General features: G+C 27.2%; 2 protein-coding genes across 9 annotated transcripts in view; one reads left to right on the top strand and one right to left on the bottom strand.

Annotated features, from left to right (window-relative positions):
• LOC130663647 (latrophilin Cirl-like) overlaps positions 1 to 14967 on the top strand; it is a 155163-nt gene extending 140196 nt beyond the window's left edge. For 4 of the 8 annotated variants that reach the window (XM_057462999.1, XM_057462998.1, XM_057463000.1 and 1 more), the window contains 6 exons: positions 67 to 170; positions 2019 to 2063; positions 4223 to 4391; positions 6465 to 6689; positions 9625 to 9831; positions 10773 to 14967. In XM_057462999.1, coding sequence (XP_057318982.1) covers positions 67 to 170; positions 2019 to 2063; positions 4223 to 4391; positions 6465 to 6689; positions 9625 to 9831; positions 10773 to 11612 — 1590 coding nt within the window. In that variant the 3' untranslated portion in view covers positions 11613 to 14967. Of the gene's footprint in view, positions 1 to 66; positions 171 to 2018; positions 2064 to 4222; positions 4392 to 6464; positions 6877 to 9624; positions 9832 to 10772 lie in introns of those variants that run through there. The other 4 variants (XM_057463001.1, XM_057463002.1, XM_057463005.1 and 1 more) reach the window with 4 other exon arrangements.
• A 3790-nt stretch (positions 14968 to 18757) lies between these two features.
• On the bottom strand, positions 18758 to 20808 carry LOC130663648 (ankyrin repeat domain-containing protein 16-like). Its single transcript, XM_057463006.1, has 3 exons — positions 20328 to 20808; positions 19204 to 19467; positions 18758 to 19131 (listed from the first exon to the last, which is right to left on the bottom strand). Exons 1-3 carry the CDS (start codon positions 20635 to 20637, stop codon positions 18764 to 18766), a joined length of 942 nt encoding a protein of 313 aa, XP_057318989.1. The 5' UTR covers positions 20638 to 20808; the 3' UTR covers positions 18758 to 18763.
• Positions 20809 to 20886: the final 78 nt, after the last annotated feature.

Below are 20886 nucleotides of genomic sequence, written 5' to 3'. Positions count from 1 at the left end.
AATAATGACAAGTATTGCATTGTTACACGTTATTACAATAAATTTTTAATTTCGTTTACTCACCAGGCAAACTTGGTCTTTCTGTCGATGGCGATATATATGATGTGTCGACACGCAAACACCACGGTATCTATGAAAAGCAAAGAACACTCACGGCTCGCGAGTGCTAGGTAAGCATTAATTATTAAATCCACTATCGCAGTAACACAATACGTTTGTTTTTGTTACAAGCATATATTTTTTTTTATTTTACGATATTTATATTATTTTATATAACACCCAGTTATTTTAAACGTTTTGTTTTACCAAGTGTTTATTTTTGCTTTAGAATTTTTAAATATAAAGATCCGTGTAGAAAAATTTCTGAAAATTTCACATGAGGAAGTTTGAAATTTCTTTCTTTTTTAAATCAGTTCTTTATTTTTACATTTTACGCTTCTTTGAAAAAAAAATTAATTAAATATTTTGAAAATGTCATTATAAAAAATGCAGATGAAAAATTTTTAGAAAAAGTCCTGACTCGACTGTCAGTTTTAAACTTTGAAAAATTCAGAGCAAAGTTACAAATCGTCTGAAATTTTGAAATTCCTCATACAGAAAATTTGAATTTCTGGAAATTTTTTGAACTTTTTCTTTACACTGACGGTGTAGGCTTCTGTAGGTTGGAAAAAAATTCAAAATTTATCTACTTTATTTATTTTTGTTTTTGTTGATTTTTTAATTTGATTTTTTTTTTTTTGTTTTGTTTTATTTTATAATGATTTTGGTTGGAATGATGGCAAGTTTTATTTTACACAACACACGAGTAATTAATAAGAACGTTTATGTCGCTCAATAAAATCATTAGCGTGTCCATTTAAAGAGCCCACATTTTTATCCCTACTAAAAATAAATAACAATTTTACAAACTGTCACTATTAATTAAGTGAGTTAAATTGTTTCAGATTATATCTTTCAATATCTAGTTTTTTTTATTTCGATACAAATTTATTAGTTTAATAATAAAACAAAATTAAAAAAACATATAAATAATAAATTAGATATATTTAGATATTTATTTAAAAATAAACACTTATTTTAATAACAAATTGGTAATGGTTAATTAATATATATTAATACTCGATTCAAATTACTTTTTTGATTGGATTCGTATAGAAATTTTTTATTTTTTTATCAATTTTAATTAATTAAAATTTGTTTAATAAATATTTGGTAAATGGAAAAGTATTCAATCGCTTCCTGATATTCGGCTCTCGTATTTTTATTAGCGGAATTATTTTAAAATAACTTCATTTATTTTAAAACTGATAAATGGTATCTACAAACATCCTTTTTAATCAGTACTTTTTAATTCATTAAATCATTAGTTCAATGAAAAAACGGGTGGTTTGTAAATTGATATTTTGGCGCGAATTTAAACATATTTATTTTTCATACCGTACTAGTTTATTGATTTATATAAAATTAAACTTAAATTCAATTAGTTCAGTTGCTATGCAAAACTGTAATTTAAAAAAAAATTTTCGTGGGTGTGTCAGACCCACGCGTTTACAGAAAAGGTCTTAAGTTTTCTCTAGAATACTTAAAATATTTAGTTCTTTAAATTTATCTATTGACTTTTAGCCTTCAGATTCATATACTGAGGGTTGAAATAAAAAATTTCGATCAAAAATTCATTCAATTTTTTTTAAACAATACAAAATTGTTACGAGTTGCCTACAATTTGAATCACCAAAAATTTTTTAAAAAAGTAGAGCCCAATTTCCAAGGAAGTGGAAAACTGAATACTGAATCCTGTAGTAATATGGATCGAATATTATTTTTGTTATAAATAAATTAAAATTGATTTGATTAGTAATCGAATGGTGCCGGGATAATCATTTAACTTTTGCTCTCTTTTTTCATTTTTTTATTTAAAAAAAAAAAAAACAAACAAACAAAACAAACAAAAAAAAATCTTCTACCCACTTCTGTCTACACTCTTCTACATTCCTCTGCATGGCGTGGTTGGTTGGTAGTGGAAAGGAAGAGAATGCTCTTCCCAACAAATTGCAAGCGCACTTGTAAGATATTTACCATTTTTATTATTATTATTATTAATTTATTATTATTATTATGATTACTGTTATTTTTATTTTTTTCTTTCCGTCCAATTTTATTTCATTTTTATTACCAGACAATCTCATAATAAATACGACAAAATTTAATTGAAATCCATTGATTTTTATTTTTATTTTTATTTATTTAAATCCGTAGTTCGTGTATGCAATGCTAATTTATTACCATTTTCTCGTTTATATAAATATACATAAATCGATAATTTAATTTTAAAATTATCATTGACTTTATAATAACTCCAATAAATATTTATAAATAAACATTCATTAAAGTTAACTGATTTGTCAATACTATTTACTCGAATAAACAATTATAATAAATATGTTTGTCAGTTTTTGTTAATTGACTTCGTTAAATAAAATAATAATACTCTTTTAATTAATTAAATTAACCTTTGCCGTTTTAGTCGACAATCAACGGATATTTTATCTTCTTTTTATTTAAACTGTTGAAGTAATTGAAGTCACATGATCAAATTTAATTTTATCTTCTATTTTCATCGATAATTAACCTACATTACAGTTAACTTGTCCTGTTACTTTTACTTCACTTGAGCGTCTTGTTTCATAACCATGCGGAAATATTTATCATAACTTTTGGAAAATTGCGGAAATTGATAATTAGTGAATCAGCAATAAAGTCAATATGGTATTTTGAGTTTTCTAGGCGAGTGAGGCAAATTAATTCTGATAAATGATTCGGTTAAAGGTAAATAAATTTCTATTTCGCGCGGTTTCAATTCTAAGTGAATTTCGCGGCAACTGGTAACCGAAAAAAAGCTCCATTTTTTATTTTTACTTGAGTTGTTGAGTAGATTTTACTGTTATTCTAATAATTTACTGAAAAAATTTTTGTTTTGTCCGAAAGTGTTCCGAAAGTGTCTGAAATTGGGTCTGGTTTCATCAGAATACTGAAGGTTTCCATAGAGTTTTCATAGACTTTCCAAACACTTTTCAGAGACTGAATTTCGAGCCAACTTGTAACTGAAAAAAGCTCCATTTTTTTATTTTAATTTGATTTATTGACTAAATTTTAATGTTATTCGAATCATTCGCTGAAAAAATCTTTGTTTTGTCCGAAAGTAACTCGAAAGTGTTCCGAAAATGTCTGAATTTGGGTCAAGTTTCATCAGAATAGTGAGAGTTTCCGTAGAATTACTATAGAATTTCCATAGACTTTCCAGACACTTTTCAGAGACTGAATTTCGAGGCAACTGATAACCGAAAAAGGCTCCGTTTTTTATTTGAATTTGATTTGTTAACCAGATTTAAATGTTATTCTAATCATTCGCCGAAAAAATTTTTTTCCAAGTCCGAATTTGAATAAAAATAAATTTCTGCTGGATTTAAATTTCCATTTGTTAAAATTGTCTAGTTTTAAATATAACCGGATGTTAAGTCATTTCCGATCATTAAGTTTTGAATCAAATCCTCGGTATATAAAAGTACTTATCAAATAGAGTAAGAATTTATGAAAAACTAAATTTTGAATTTTCGAAACAGTCCGGATTTTAAACTAAACCCCTCGACTATTAATTTTTCTAATGAATATTAAAAAAAAACCTATTATTCAAAATACTAAAAGTATTTTTGAATCTCAGTTTATTAAAATTAAAATATCGATAGTATATTTAATTAACATTTTATTTAAAAAAAGTATCTAATCACAATAACAACTGCATGCTGTAATTTTACACACTAATAAATATATCGCACGCTAACATATTTTTGAAATTTAACAAAAAAAATTTTTTTAATTTTTTATTTCAGTTATTTTTATTTCTTTATGAGTAGATTAGCAATTATAATAATTATTTTTATTATCTGACAGTTTTACTGACTGCCACTACATTCTAATTAATAATTGGAGCACGATAATTAGCATAAATTAATTATCAAATGACGAGATAAAATAAAAATTATTTTTACGAATACGTAATACATATACGGCAATAGTATTAATTGCAAATATTAATTAATATTATAATCTCGTCATTTATTAAATAATTAACGTACAGATAATTATTTATCGTATTGTAGAATTTAAATGAATTAGTAAATAAAACAGTTAAATAATTAATTAATTTTTATTTTCACAAATTTAGGGCATGGCTACGAGGTGCCATCGTATTAGTATTCTTACTAGGATTAACATGGACCTTTGGACTGCTCTATTTAAATCAAGAATCCGTGATAATGGCGTACATATTCACTGTACTAAACAGTCTGCAAGGAATGTTTATATTTGTCTTTCATTGCATTCAAAATGAAAAGGTAAGGGAATTAACAGGAACTCTATCGCCTACATTAATATAATAATAATAATTAAATAAATAATTTTATATAAATAAATAAATTAAAATCGTTAATTGTTAAATTAATTAATAAGACAATCGTAACTTGCATCGATTTTAAATAATTCATCGATCATCATTCTATTGACTAGATATAAGTTTAATAAGAAAAAAAAAGTGAATAATAATTTTAAACTCAGTCTTATTTATAAAAATTGTCAAATAAAATACAAGCCAATTATTAATAATTATTACTTATTTAATACCTCAGATCCTTTGTAGTGATTTTTTTTCGGTGCACGCGTTCATTTTTTAACGTTCACTTTTTTTTATTTAAATTCCGTTTTAATTTCATGTTCATTTATTTTTCATTAATTTCAATAAATCATTTTTTTTAATTAGAAATATTTCAAAGGCTTTTTTAATTAAAATAATTAATGAAGGAGTCGATTGTAACAAAAAAAAAAAATCATTAGATTCATGCAGAGAAATTATTCTCGTTTGAAATACTGTGATATCATAGTAAAGCTGGACCATGTTGGCCACCCGCAGAAATTTAAATAAACACATGGAAAAATTACTGTGGCCACAGTAAAATTTACAATAGTTACAGTAAAGGACAGTTTTTTAAACCGGGTTTATTTTTATCCAGGTTTAAATCTATATTCCTAATATAGATATACTAAGAATATAAATTTAATATATACATTAATAATATACCAGCAATAATTAATTTAAACCCAGATTAAAAATAAACCCGGTTTGAAGAACTGTCCTTTACTGTTACTATTGTAAATTTTACCATCCCGTATAAAAAAAATTGTTGAAAAAAGGATAAAAAAGTGTTGACTATTCTACACTTCAAAACGTGACACAATGACGAACTTTTTTCAAACTTCCGAAAATACACAGAAAAAAACGATTGACTTAATACTACAAATTAACATTTTCAGAGCAAAATACGTTCAGAAAAAACTCATTTCGAACTATTTCTAAACGTTTTTCGTTTTAGCATATCTTAATAATATGAGGATAGGGTAGAGGTACCGTTTTTGGCCACTTTAGGGCCAGTTTTGGACACTTGAAAAATTTTAATAAAATAATTTGTAAAAAACACAATGACAAGATTAATTTTTAAAATGTGTTCAAAGATACTTTTAACTCGCTATTAAAATGGTAATTTTATTTTACACTTTTTCATTAATTAAAATAAAGTATCAAATGTCCAAAAATGGAGCAATGGCCACAAATGGTACCTTTACCCTATTTATTGACTTTTCTCTTGAAGTTTCAAAAGTTTAAAAAACCTTCAAAAAAAGTTCGTCGTTGTGTCAACGTTTTGATGTTTAGAATAGTCAACACTTTTGTAACCTTTTTAACAATTTTTTACACGGTATAGTCAGAATATTGTTTGCATGTGTTTATTTAAGTAGTCTTCAGATGGCCAACCTGGTCAGACTTTACTATGACACCGTAGGATTTCAAACAGAAATAATTTTTCCGTGTAATTTTTAAAAATAAAATATATTCTAATAATTTAAGCCATAGTTTATCTTCTCACATTACGAAAATTATTCAACAGAAAAATTAGTACTTTTCGTTTTAATGCCCGACAATGAAAATGACACCTTTTATTTCTATGAAGTTATGTTTAAATTTAATTACAGATAACATTGTTTGTTTATACTGTTACAATTAATTTTCTTTGTTCTAAAATGTTATTTCTTATATAAATTCACTGATTCAAAAACATACTTGTTGTTAATTAAAACTAACGAATCAAAGGTTCATTAAAAAAGTCTCTAATTTCAAATGATTGTAACTTTTGTTACAATTGACCTGTGCTTTAATTAATTTCTTCTGTAATGATATTCAGAACACTACAAAACACAAAGAAGAAATAGTCGTTTATTGAAATTGATGGCAAACTATTTTATTTTTATTTTATAAATAACGCTTTGTTTCGAATTATTTTACGAAATTTAAAAAACACCGCAGCTTTATTTTTTAACTGCACCTTAAACAATATTATTTTGTTGTCGCGCGTAAATAGGTACGTAAGGAGTACAGAAAATTCATAAGAAGGCACTCGTGGCTACCAAAATGTCTGCGTTGCTCAAAGACAGTAACAGGAAGTTCCGGAGGGGGTTCATCAGGTACAAGTGTGGGTGCTGCGGGAGTTAACGGCGGGAAAGACTTTTCATCGCACAACACATCGTCGAATCCATCAGCCCCGACAACAGATAGCTCCGGATTATCGCCGCATGCGGCATCAAATGTGGGTACAGCAAACAATCACCCAAACAACAACAACAACAATCTACTGACAGCAACGTCACCAAACAACAATACGAATCTTTCGATAAATGTGAACCTGAACAATTTATCAGTGAGATCGCCAAACGGGGCACACCAGATGCACATGATGGCACCTAGCAACCACAATAGGCATCCTGGCCAGCAAGGTATCCATAAGCCGCTTATACACCAAACCAGGAAACCCGTTCGAGGTCTCTCGCTTCACTGTCGCCTAGTTAATCATTATTATTTATTATTTATTAACCATTTTTTCATTTAGTTTTTTACTTTTTTTTTTCACTAGTTTAAATTATTTTATCGTTTTAGTTATTTAAACTCTCGCTCGCTCACGCGCCTCGACCAGTATTATTTATCGGTTATTTTTTTAGTATTTTAAATATTTGGTACCACGATCAAAATAGAAGCAACAAATCCCATGCATTTTTAAACCCATTTTATTTATTTATTTTACCGACTCTATAAATATGTTTTGTATATACTAGTATTTATAAATATATATATATAAGTGATCACTATTATTAAATATTGATTAGATTTAAAGGTTTTTTCATTTATATTTTATTTTTATTGTTATGTACACTCGAGTTTTTTTCGGCAGTAAGGCAGCTGTGTAAATTTTCGCTATAAAAATCACTGACTTTCTTTTTTTGTACTTCCGGATTGATAAAAAAAAAATATTTTATATCAAACTAATCGAGCTTTTATAAGAATTTATTTTAAAAATCCTGTCATAGTATTTTTAAAAAAAGATTTTGCCGTAAAATGAAAATTAATTTTGTAGATATTTAAATTTATTAGATAATTTGAAAAAATTTCTCAAATAATTGGATAAAAAATTAACTTTTCCTCACCTTCGCGTAATAGAAAAAATTTTTTAAAATTTAATTAAAATACCAAACAATTTTAACGAACAAAAACATCAAAATACTGCTGTTACTTCTTTATTAAAAAAAAAAGTTTGATACCCACAGCAAAATATATACTAGTGTACAAACAATAAAATAAAATAAAACTAACGAGAGACTGCAAATGAAATTAATATTTAAAAAAAAATCACTCATCGTATATTTAAAAGAAAAAAAAATGAAAATAAAATGAAAACTCAGTTGTAATTATTACTTTCCGTAGAAAAAAGAAAAATGAGGCAACTCGTTACTCTTTAAACAAACTAATTATAATTTCAGTAGTACATGCATGTAATAATTTATAATAATCCATCATATATATTTATTTGCCATCTCTCACTACCGCTTTGTAAATACAAACTTACGCACTATATTAAAAAGTTAAATATTAAACAATAACTTTAACAAAAAAAATATAATACGCTGGGAAAGCGGACACATCACACTCGTCACATTATTTTTTCATTTAAATTACTGTCATTATTATTACCATTATTATTATTATCATCATTGTTATTATTATTATTACTTATCATTATTATTATTATTTTTTAAGCTATAAAAGTAAATAAAAATAAATGAAAGTATAATTAAAAAAAGACCTCTACTAACACATGATGGTGGTTTTTCCGTGATTGCTCCCAGCGGGGGGTTTGGTGTACGCGGTGTCACGGTTACTTTGTGTACACTATGTGCAATTCGTTCGGCGAACTCTGTTGAAAATTGTTCACATACTATATACTACTATTATACGTAGATTAATATTTAAATTTATTTATTTATTATTCGGCATATTGTTTTATTTAATAATTATTGCATTTCGAAAGATTCGTATACAATAGCACATATATTTCCTACTTAATTAGCCACAGAAAAAATTTACTTATTACTCCATTAATTCTATATATAATTTAAGATGATTAGAAAACAAATTCTTTGAACTTTTTATCATTAATAATTTGCTTACGTAAATTATTTTCAAATTTTTAGTTGAGCAAAAATTTTTTCACGTCAGAAACATCTTTGACATTTAAAAATTTTGATCTTCTCTAAAATTCTGAGTCAAAAATTTAAATACAAAATTATTACTTTCAATTGCAACCAAAATGTTAATTTTTTATGATCCTGAAAGTGACAGAAAAAAAAAAACTAAAAATATGCACATGTAGAAAATGAAAGAATCTATGGGTGCAATTTTTTTAAATATTTTTTTTTCTACAATTTATTGTTTGGAAAAAAAATCCAAAAATTATTAGCCGTCAGCTTTCAGTATCATAATTCTTTACTCATTTTACTGCTTAAAAAAAAAAAAAAGTCGGTTTATTTTAATCATCCTAATATATATGTACAGATATATATTTTAATTTCATAAAAATATTTAAACTTTTTCTGGTGGCTAAAAAATATAGATAATAAATTAGCACTTAACACTTGGCTTACACTGGCTAGCGCATGCAGTTCCTCATATATATATACAAATATATATATATATATATAACATACGAAACATACATTGATCCAAACGACTGTAGGCCAACTCGCCTCGTTGATACGATACAATACAAGCCAGACTCTAGCCTAGTTCTGTCGTATCCACGACTCGACAACAATTTCAACTGATGAATATAAACGACTACAACACCAAGAGCAAGTTTAATTAATTGCATAATAATGTAGTTAAGTTAAACAGCAGGCAGTAAACAACAACAACAACAGCAACAGCAACCAACAACAATAACAGAACACACAGAACCAAATTGACGAATTTACTTTACTCCAATCTATCCACCTATTTATTTATTTATCTACTTATCTATCTACTTATTTTTTTTTTATTTTTTATTATTAATTTAAAATGTACTAATTATTTTCTTACTCTAAGGGTGATGGTTTTATTATGAGACATTAGAGATATGAAATTAAATAAAAAAAAAATAGGATGAATTAAAAATAGACAGAGATTGAGAACGACAGACGATTGCTTTACAGTACTTGATGTCCGGGCGAGGCTGGCCAAACAACGATAGACAACCAGTGGCACCAGTGGCACCAGTAACTTGCGAGACGGCATCTACAGATGCATCCGCAGTCGCTACTTTGCCACACACTCGTCACGCATTCTTTCCGTCAGCTCCTAATATCCCAAAATCTGCAACCGCCACTTGGGGACCTATTAACAAAAACCTCATGTGGAAGGTAACTAATTGCAATCAACCAACAGAATTGTACAGAAAAAAATTAATAACATTTTTTTTTAATATCTATTATTATTCACGGGCTTCTTTTACGCCTTGCTAATTAATATTTATTAATTACTAATTCATTGATTGGTAACTACTGCTTACTGCACCTTTCACAATGTTCCCTCGAACATAAAACTATTACCGCTTACTTCTTTATATATTTATTTACTTTATTTATTTTAGGTATGTAAATATAAATAACAGAAACTTTTATATTTTATTTACTAATTTATGGTGATACTGAAGTTAGCTCATGTCAAATAATTTTTAGATTTTTTTTCAGAACGATTATATAAAAAAAAAATATTTAAAAAATTGCATCTATAGTTTTTTTAATTTTCTACATGTGCATATTTTTAATTTTTTTTTTTTATTGCCTGTCAATTTATGGTCCTGAAGTTGGCAGACAATTAAAAATTTTTGAATTTTATTTTCAACAATTTAATTGGAAAAAAAAAAATTAAAAATATGTACATGTAGGAAATTAAAAGAACTATAAGTGCAATTTTTTTAAATATTTTTTTTTTTTCAAATTTATCGTTTTTAAAAAAATTATTAGACGTCTACTAATTTCGATATCATGTCAATTTCAAGATCATAATTTATGTCAGAAAAAAATATCAAATATTTTATTGAATCCGTTAAGCAGAAAATTTTTATAATTTTGATTTTCTTTTTACTTCAGAATTAATTTTTAAAAATTAATAATGACAATTTAAAAGCTGATGACAGTTTATTATAAAAAATTTAATGTTTTTTTTTAATAAAAATGTTTGAAAAAAATAATTTACAAAAGTTTCAAAAAATATAAAATTAATATTAAATTAAGTATATAATTAATTGGTAACTATAAAGAAAATAAAAAAAAACTAAACAAAATATTTTATTCCACAGAACATTTCTTTTAAATCATACTCACGTGATTCGGGACACGGTGGTTCTGAGCAAGAGGAATCACCGCGTACACACAATACAATGACACTAGGCGGGCACACAGGACGTACACGTGGCAGCAGTCGTCAATTAATGAACGACAATTTAGAAATAAACAATAGATCATCAAGTATCGGTGGAGTTGCCGGTGGTATTGGAAGTGTCGGCGGACGGAGAGCAGCCTCACCCTACAATCACACATACACCGAAATACGGGATGGAAGTCGTAGCAGCACAGGAACTTCCGGTTATCACGGCAACCATACCCACGTTCATTTATCTCGCGGATTGGTCGGTGAAGATGATCCTGTTTACGAGGAGATTGAGCGAAACGGAATAGGCGGCAGTGGAAGTGGAAGTGGAGTAATTGGGGAAATCCAAGTGTCCGACATGTCTGATGAAGACGGAAGACGACAGAGCGACATGAGCCGGCAGTCATCACGCAGTTACGGTGATCATCGACCTCTAATTCCATATTCGCCCGCAAATGACAGAAATTTTATCCACTACGGTCAGTCAATGGATCGCAACAATCTCCTGCAATACGAACCCTCGCAATACAGTCCCGCTCAAGAGCGAACTCTTAACGCCTGCTGGGAAAAATTAAGACGCCAACAGGCTAAATATGAGTTGGGCGAAATGAATAATCGTTTGCAGTCAAGCACATACGGGTTATCGCAACAAGATCACACGAGAACAGTTGCTGTATTAGATGGACACACTGTAGTTTGTCATTTACAACCGCAGACGGACATGTACACTGGACGTGGAGTACCACCGCCTTCGTACAGCGAGTGTTAATAAATCTAAATAAACTGTGTTACGTGATTATGATATATAATTTTTTAATCAGCATATATTTAAAAGACATTTAAATAAATAATAATAATAATAATAAATTTAAAAATAGACTTTGAGAACGTCCTACCTCGGGCAATAACTTGATTAACGTTAGTCCAGGCTCAATCAGTCGCCGTTCTTAAAAAAAATAATTAGTAATATTGATATTAATAAATATTAACAAGTGATTAATTATTTTTCGGAGGTTTTAGTTATTTTTATTAATTTTTCGCAGGCCGAAATCTGCAGGAATGACTGCGTAGTCTTGATAACACGGAGGAATTTTAAAGTGAAGTGAGGCATTTTTTTGTTTATTTTTTTAATTATTAAATAATAATAATAATTAATTAATAAATAAATGGTAATGAGTGGAGATAAAAAAAGTGCGCGGAGAATTATCGGAAAGGCGGTGGACAAGTCGGTTATGAAAATAAATAAATGTTTTTTTTTTCATGTATTTTACTATTGTCGTAAACATGGTCGATTAATTTTAGTAAATTAAAAATTGTATAATTGTATTTATAGTTGTGTAAATAATAATATGTATGATGTATTTTACGTATACATGCGTAATTTATGGTATGGTATTTAAGAAAAAATTATAAATTAATGAAGAAATAGAGTGGATTTTTAAATACATATCGATAATTGATTTAAAAAGTAACTTGTGTAACTAAAGGACAAAGATAATTAACAAATATATAAATATATATAGTTACATAATTAAAATTTGGTTTTAAATCAATTTCATTGAGGTTTCTGTTATATTTGTTTATTATTTATTAATTTAAATATAAACTCGGTTATTTAATAAATTAAAAGTCAAAATATTTATTAATTTTTATGACGATTTATTATTATTTTTTTTTTTTTTTGTAAAAGATTTACTGGATAATTTTTTTTTTCACAAACTTGCCCTCAATAATGACAACTAGTATAATAAAATATGAAGATTGAAAGATAGGAAGTAAAAATTCCTAGTAAATGAATAATTATAATTGATAATTAAGTGAGTAATGCACTGAGAGTTTAAAATTATAATGACTAATAATTAACGACCATGATAAGTAAAATTCTTCACCCTCTTTCCCGTAATCTCACTAACTGTAAATTAATATAATATTTGAAACGTTGCGTTATTCGTCACAAATGTTATTTTTATAAATATATGTAGAATTATATATTATATATATACATATGTATGTATACACTATTGATAATTGATACTATATAAATATGAATATAAATATAAATGTAATTTGAATTGATGATAAATAAGTGAATGCGAGTGAAAAAATTGAGATAAAAAAAAAATTAATAATAATTAATAAATCACTAAATGTGATTATTATTATTAATATTATTATTATTAGATAGCGTGATTTTAAAAATCGCCAATAGAAAAATAAATGGCGAAAAACTTAGTCACTGTTTTTTACAATATTTTTTAAGTAGATAGATTATCTTATTCGCGTCTCATATAAAATAGATTAGAATTACGTGCTCTATTTATTTTTATTTTTTATTAGGGATTAATTATTATTATTCATTTTGTTATTATGATTTTGTATATTTAAAAGAATTATTTAAAAGTCATATTATTTTTTTTTTATTACAAAATTTATTTTTATTTTTAATAAACGCAATAAAAACATTGTTTGTATATGGGTGTGAATGTAGCAGACAGACAAATTTGAAATTATTAATAAATATAGTAAATAATTAATAAAAATTAAATTTTTAAAAAATACGCATTTAAAAAATTTAAAAATTAATAAGTGCATTTTTTAAAATTTTTTACTCTATTTATTTATAATTTTAAATTTGTCGTCTGCTACACTCACTTATTGTTTGTATACTAAAAAAAAAGTTTGTTTCACTTGGAAAATTTTCTTACGGCCGAATAAAGTCGATGTTACCCGAATTGTAAACAATCGAATCTAACCTACTTTCAGATTTGAAAATATTTCGATTGTCTTGTGTACTAGTTGAGGTTATCAAGAAAATTAATAGTTTTTTTTTTATTTATTAGGACGTTTATAAAAGACAATAAAGTTTATAATATTTTTTTTTAGTTTTTTGATTTATTTAAAAATTTATTACAACGAAAACAAAGTAACCATTGAAGATTTTGTAACTTCCGACAATGATCGGAAGCCTTCGTTAATTTTCGTCGACTGGCCATTAAGTGAAAACAAAGTAATCGAAAATACTGCCGCATTTAATAGACTTATTTTGCATTTAAGTGACGAATTATTTTTTTTGTAACTCGAAATTTATTTCTCAATTAAACAGTAATGAGCTGTAACTTACAAAATTTAAAAAAATGAAAGCAAAAAAATTAAAAATTAGCGTATAAAAAGTAAAAAAAAAGACAATTTGAAAACAAATTGAGTAATTAATAGTTTGTAACAGTAGTATGTGTAAAAAAAAATCGTAAATTCACGACTTGACGCATATATGCACGCAAAAGATAAATAAAGTAGATAAAATCTCGACTAATTAAAAACAAATAGCGTTTCACAATAATTTCATATTAAAATTCAAAAAATATAATAATAAATCTGGCTCACGTCTACTTAGACAGAGTTTGAAAATAGTGAGAATTTATAAGAAAAAGAAAAAAAAATGAAAACTAAAAATAAATCTGAGATAGCAGAAACTTTTCTGTTTAATGAGAGATAAAAGAATGAACGCTTTTGTATGAATGAACGAGGAAAAAAATTTGTGTAAACAAACAAACGTTGATACGTTTTATGTTACTATTATTATTATTATTCTAATTATGATTATTTTGAATATTATTATAATTATTGTAGTTACTTATTCCCCGTTATCCTTGGAGAATTTATTTCCGACTTTGTATATAATGTAAATATTGCTTTGTACATGTTGAATACTTTTAAATGTAAATCAGAGTCGAGGATGCGTAATTAATGAATGAATTAATTAAATATAAATAATTAATTAATTAATAAATAATATTATATAAATGTGAGATACTTATTAAGTGAGAGAAAGAAAGATTAGTTTAATTAATTGACCATTATAAAAAAATTAATGTGACAACACATTTACATGTATATAAATATATATATTTATAAGTATATATAGATATATATATTTATATATAAATATAAATATATATAATAAATAAATAAATACATATTATAAAGACAGAATGTCTAGGATTATAATTTAAGTCTTGAAATAATAGGAATGTAAATATAAAACTGATGCGATGAAATAAAAAATAACTAAAAATGCCCAAATAATTATTGTATATCTATCGATTTACGAGTAAACAATAATAAAAAAAAATAAAATTTATTTATAATTTATTATTATATATTCATTATTATCACAATTACTATTTATTGTCATCTATATTTAAGTAAATAATTTTCAGCATTATTATGAGAAACGTTTTTGATGAGGTAGAAAAAGAGAAAAAATTTTCAGCCAAATATAAAGGGGTCGGGTTCAAAAGTGGTCGATTTGCCATGGAATGCCCCATATATATATTATTTGAGAATGCTTATAAAATATATACTATACAAAGTCCTGAAGTATATATACGTAACTATACATTTACTCATTTTGGTATACTACTAGACCCACACAGGCACTCATACATGCTTACACACACACACAAATATATACCTACCTTAAGTTTCACGTATACGAGTCAGAAGATTCATGTTACAAGATACAGAGTTTCAAAATTTTTTCCCTACTGCGCCTAAAGAAGTTTCACTTCAAAAATTGTTTTTTCGTAATTCGCCAATATTTTCGAGTCTACTCGATCAAATGATTTGAAATTCTCACGAAAGTTAATGGCAAACAAGCTCTTCCGATTGCTGCCTTAAACATCCAAATCAGTTCATTAGTTCAAGTTACAAAGAGTTTACACACGCGCATACATACAGACATACACACACACACATTCAGACACTCAGACATCAATCTGAAAATAGTAAAAAATTATTGATTTTCTTAGCGAGAAGTTAAAAAATATAAAAATAAGGTTTGGTTGAAAAAATGCAGTCGTTTTAATTATTGTTTTTATTATTTATAATTGAAAAATAATGAAACAACAGAATACACTTTGGATGAAGTAAATATGTACAAAAACATTAATGACAATTGTGGCTTCATAGCACTTACAGTTACAAATATTACAATTTGTATAAATATTGACTTAAGATAATTAAATTAATTCACACGAGATAAATAATTATTTTCGTTAGTGATTCAAATTGATAAGGTTTTCAGGGTCATCGTCAAATTTTATTTTTAAAAAAAAATACTGAGAATTTAATGATCAAACACAAGACAATTCAATTTTATGCAAATCTTTTGAAGACAAGAGCGATATTAACCAAGTCAGAATTATCCAAGTAGTAAACCAATTCATCAGTAAATGTAATTGGTAGAACATAAAAATAGTCGGCCATCACATGACGATATTTTCTGATCATTTTCACACGATGCAGTATTTTATTAATTTTGTATGTCACTCTTGTCTTATAATATTTCAATTTTTCTGTCGGCGCATAGATTGCTTTGTCATCAATATTAATACCTATTTTTAAAAGTTCTGATGCCACATATTCAGTACGACTATGCAACAAACTATAATAACTGATGTTAGTTTTATCCACTAAAAATTTTTTCATCAATCCAACGTCAATCTGACATTTTTCGCGGCAAAGAGTCACGAACTGGTTTAATCCTATATTATATGGGTAATAACTAGCAAAATTAAACTTAACAGCATCGCAGAAAACAGTAAAATGTTTCGATGCTGTTTCAATACAAATTAATTCGTCGTGCACTTCGTTTTCGTCCCTACCCTCCCTAAGGATGTTATTAAGAAATGACTTGAATAAAAAATCCTGAGAATTTCGATAGTAAAGCTTGAAATTATCACAATGGTTCAGAAAAAACCCAAATGCATTTACATTATTAAAACGCATTGCAACTTGCATTGGATTGAATAAACCGACACCATAAACTTCAAGACAAACATCATCGGTTGAAGCACCGTAATTTATCAATAAATTAACAATGTCTTCATCAAAGTTATTTCCGATAATGGCATTATAAAGTGGTGTGCGTTCGCAGTCAGATTTAGACACAAGTTGCGTGATGTCAGTACCTGCTTCTAATAACTTTTCAACTACTACTAATTTTTTTTTCTCCACAGCTAAATCGAGTGCTAATCCCCAATTATTCGTTACTACATTTACGTCAATATCTTTTCTTGAAAGGAGATAATCCATGAATTCTTCATCATCTCTATAAATGGAAAGCTGTAGCAGAGTTGGATCACCGTACTTGGAAGATTTTAGTCTTTCGTTGACGTCATCAATATTATGGCGATCATTTTTCATGGACTCGTAAACTTTGAATACATGATCAGGATCCTCATGTTCCGCATGATTTGAATGAGGCACACTATCACTCATTTTTCTTCCTATTTTCAATTTTAATTATTTAAAAAATTTTAAATTATATCAAGAAACTTTTGTAAGACTTTTAAAAATATACTATTGATGTCCGTTTGTTAATGTATAGCAGACAAAAATTAACTGACTGGCACGTGGCAGTGGCACTAAGCAGGGGTGTCAGTTAGGGATGCGCGATATTCAATGATATTTCGAGTATTGATATTTTTTCAAGTAAACATCAATGTTTTTAGAAGTCGAAACATCGTTAGTCGATAGAAAATGATGAACTATCGATACCCCCCTACCGGCTTCCCCTCCTCTTATGCAACTCATTTGTACCAAATTTGAAAATGAATAAAATGTAAAAGAAAAGTCTTGTATATAATTAAATTATTTTTATTAATGAAAAATCAAACACATTTCAATATTAATTTATTGGAATGAAATCAACCCCGTCGAAACTTTGATACAGGAACTTTTACTCTGCATTCTGCAGATCATACTGCACCGTAAATATTAATTCCAAAATAAAATTATAAGCTGCAGAATCATCATCTAGGAAAAAAGGTGTTCTTATAATCTTTTTTAAACATTACTGATTAAAATTATCATATTGAAATCTGCAGACATTTAAATTATTATCGTTATTATTATTTTTTTTTTTCGATAAATAAATTACTTTAACAGAAATGGAAAAAAAAATTCGCACACGTAAATATTTTTATTGCAATAATTTATCATTAAAAAAAAAATAGTATATTTTTTGATATCTGCTACTTTCAATATCATTAATTTTTAACAATAATAATCCGAAATTAAAAACACTGATTTCGATTTTTCGTTTTACATTGGTTGTAGCTATAATTTTTCAAAATTTCCCGCTTATAATCCCGCCTTTTGTCTTAGATGTCGCTTTTTTTTCAAATTGAAACGCTAGTGCTGCCACCAGTAGTTGATAGAGAGAAACAATGAAAAAAATAATAACAACAGTAAAAATAGCAGCTAAATTTTTCAAAAATAATCAGTTTTACGTCATTAATTAATTACAATTAAACTAAAAAGATTCAGATAGTAATTTTCATAAGGATTCTTATGATAAAAAATATAAAGACAATAAATGTCTAAAAGTAAGTACAATGACTTGAAGTCTCACTGAGCATGAACTGAAAAGCATTGCAGTTGCAAAATCTAGCTTCTCCCGCCTCAATCAAGAATCCTCATTGGCCAATTCTTAACTTTAATCCCTCTTCTCTCAATCCAGCCATCTCATTGGAGCACAGGTACCGAATTTTCCCACTTCACGCCGAACAATAAAAAAAAAATTAGGCTGATTAATGGTGTCTATCGAGAGTTATCGTGCTTACGAAGTTTCATACGTAACAATTGACAGCACTGGTTTCTTGAGTTAAAATAATTTATTTCAAATGAATAAAATAATGAATCGATCTAATATTGGGTTCAAATTGTTCCTTAATAAATTCTCTATATGCTAGTATACAATTTTACCTATCTTAGTGTAATAAAAATAGTGTAGAAAGATTTTTATGTGAGTGAAATAGTCGAATAAAAAAAACCGTTCATAAAGTGAATACTGATTCACATCTGTGCAAAAATTAAATTTACTTATAATTTATTATTATATATTCATTATTATCATAATTACTGTTTATTATTATTTGTAAATTTAATTATATAATTTTCAGCGTCGGTTATTTTGTTACGCCGAGCTGCAGTTAATGGCGTGGCATTAAAATCATCTGTGCAGTTGATATCTATCAGTTTATTGGTTAATATATATTCAATCACAGGAATATTACCGACAGAAGCTGCAATATGTAACGCTGTCTGTCCAATCGAATCTCTTGATTCAACATCAGAGCCCAATTGGATCAACCGATGGAAGACTTCAAAGTTATTGCTTTTGACTGATTCGTGTAGCGGCAATAGACCAGAATAGTCACTTTTATTAAGTAATTCTGGCGATGTTGATATTAATATATCTATCGCATCGCAGCACCCATGGAAGGCTGTTCAATTTTTGTATCAATTTAATATCAATATTAAATTTAATGTATATTAAAAAGTCATTTTTTATTTACCCGCAACGTGTAGACATGTCCGACCATTATTGCTTGCAGAGACAGACAATGAAGGCTTTATTTTAAGTATTAATTTTATAATATCGATATTGCCTGCACGGCAGGCAATATGCAATGGACTCCAGCCATCTTTGTTACGTAATTCCAAATTCGCGCCATGGTTTATTAATATATTTGTAGATTCAAATGCTTCTTTAGTATTTTTTGTGCACGCCAACATCAGCGGTGTCCAATCAGCGCGTTTTAATGCATCTACAGTCGCTCCTAAAATTATAAGTAAAAATTAGGATTCATTGAAATTTTATTAATATTTTCTCATTCTCCATATGAAAAGAGGTTGTGTATATAAATATATATATATAATCATTATAATAAAGTCATATCAAGCTAATTTCAGTCCAATACCGTGAATTAATATTAGCAAATGCGTAAACTGTTAATGCCGTCAGTCAACGGACAGAAACAAACTTGTTTTGTCTCTTGGGAAAAAACAAAAAATGTTTCTGTCCGCTGACTGAAAGCTTTCGCAATTTAAACTCTGATACTCGTCATTTGTTTAATAGTAATTTTATTTACGTAAATGACAGTTCTAACTGTGATTAAATTTTGTAAAAATTAGTGTCAATAACAAATAGTATTTATAGTTTCTGCTTAATTATAAATTGCAAATGACAATTTAATAGTTGATGACACCATTGGTCTTAAATTAACTTGTTTCTGACTGGCAGCTAACCTAAAACTTTAAGTTCCAATGCAGGTAATCATAAAAAATCTGGTGTGTAGCTCAGGATAAAACATGATTTCCACCTGCGGGTGAAGTCAGCCAACTTCACCCTGGTCTGAAATCGCTTTGTTTCATCCCTCGTCAAACAATATACTATTTCATACAAAATAGGGTAGAAGTACAATTTTTGACCACTGCTCCAATGCTTTGTTTCAATTAATAAAAAAGTATAAAAAAAAAACTTCCAGTCTAATAGTGGGATAAAAGTATCCTTGAAGAAATTTAGAAAATTAATTATTTCATTGCATATTTAACAAATTATATCATTTAAATTTTTCAAGTGTCCAAAACTGGCCAAAAACGGCACCTTTATCCTACTTGTTTTTAAACAAATTGATACCTTGGGTTATTAAAAATTCCAATACATCGGTTCTTACAAATTGTGCGGCTTCATGCAACGGTCTCTTCATATCTTTATTAGCAACATCTATTTTAAATTCAGGCTTTGAAAAACCATTACATAAATATTCAACAATATTTAAATAGCCTTCACGAGCTGATATATGCAGAGCTGTATCTCCCGATGACTCATGTCGGAAAATCGTCCAATCGTCAATTTTCCATTGTTCAGACAAATTTATTAATTTATCTAAGTCACCTTTTTGTGTCGCATGTAAAAATTCCTTTGATAAATTTAATATACTACTCATTATTATTAATAACTAAACAATAATCATAAATTACAAACTAAATTTAATTCAAATTCAAATACAAAATAACTAAAAATTCAAACATCTCAAATTGTTCCAACTTTATCTAACACTTCTTTGTTCACACAAATTCATACGTAAACAAACAAGAATGTTTTGATATAAAATATATGACATATATGTAATGTGTCGGTAATTTTCTATATGTAGAGAGATAAAAGTTTGAAAGATATCAATGTTACCGATAAG

Source organism: Microplitis mediator, chromosome 2, assembly GCF_029852145.1.
Source record: "Microplitis mediator isolate UGA2020A chromosome 2, iyMicMedi2.1, whole genome shotgun sequence".
In the NCBI taxonomy this organism is placed as follows: Eukaryota; Metazoa; Arthropoda; class Insecta; order Hymenoptera; family Braconidae; genus Microplitis; species Microplitis mediator.
Note: the sequence above shows the minus strand (reverse complement) of the source record. Positions and strands in the feature narration are given on the sequence as shown.

Bases quoted from the DNA above. Each gene is read 5' to 3' on its own strand.
- LOC130663648 (XM_057463006.1), bottom strand. From the start codon at position 20,637: ATGAGTAGTATATTAAATTTATCAAAGGAATTTTTACATGCGACACAA. The intron at 19,468-20,327 runs GTATCAATTTGT...TTATAATTTTAG, and splicing joins GGAATTTTTAATAACCCAAG to GAGCGACTGTAGATGCATTA. The intron at 19,132-19,203 runs GTAAATAAAAAA...AAAATTGAACAG, and splicing joins GACATGTCTACACGTTGCGG to CCTTCCATGGGTGCTGCGAT.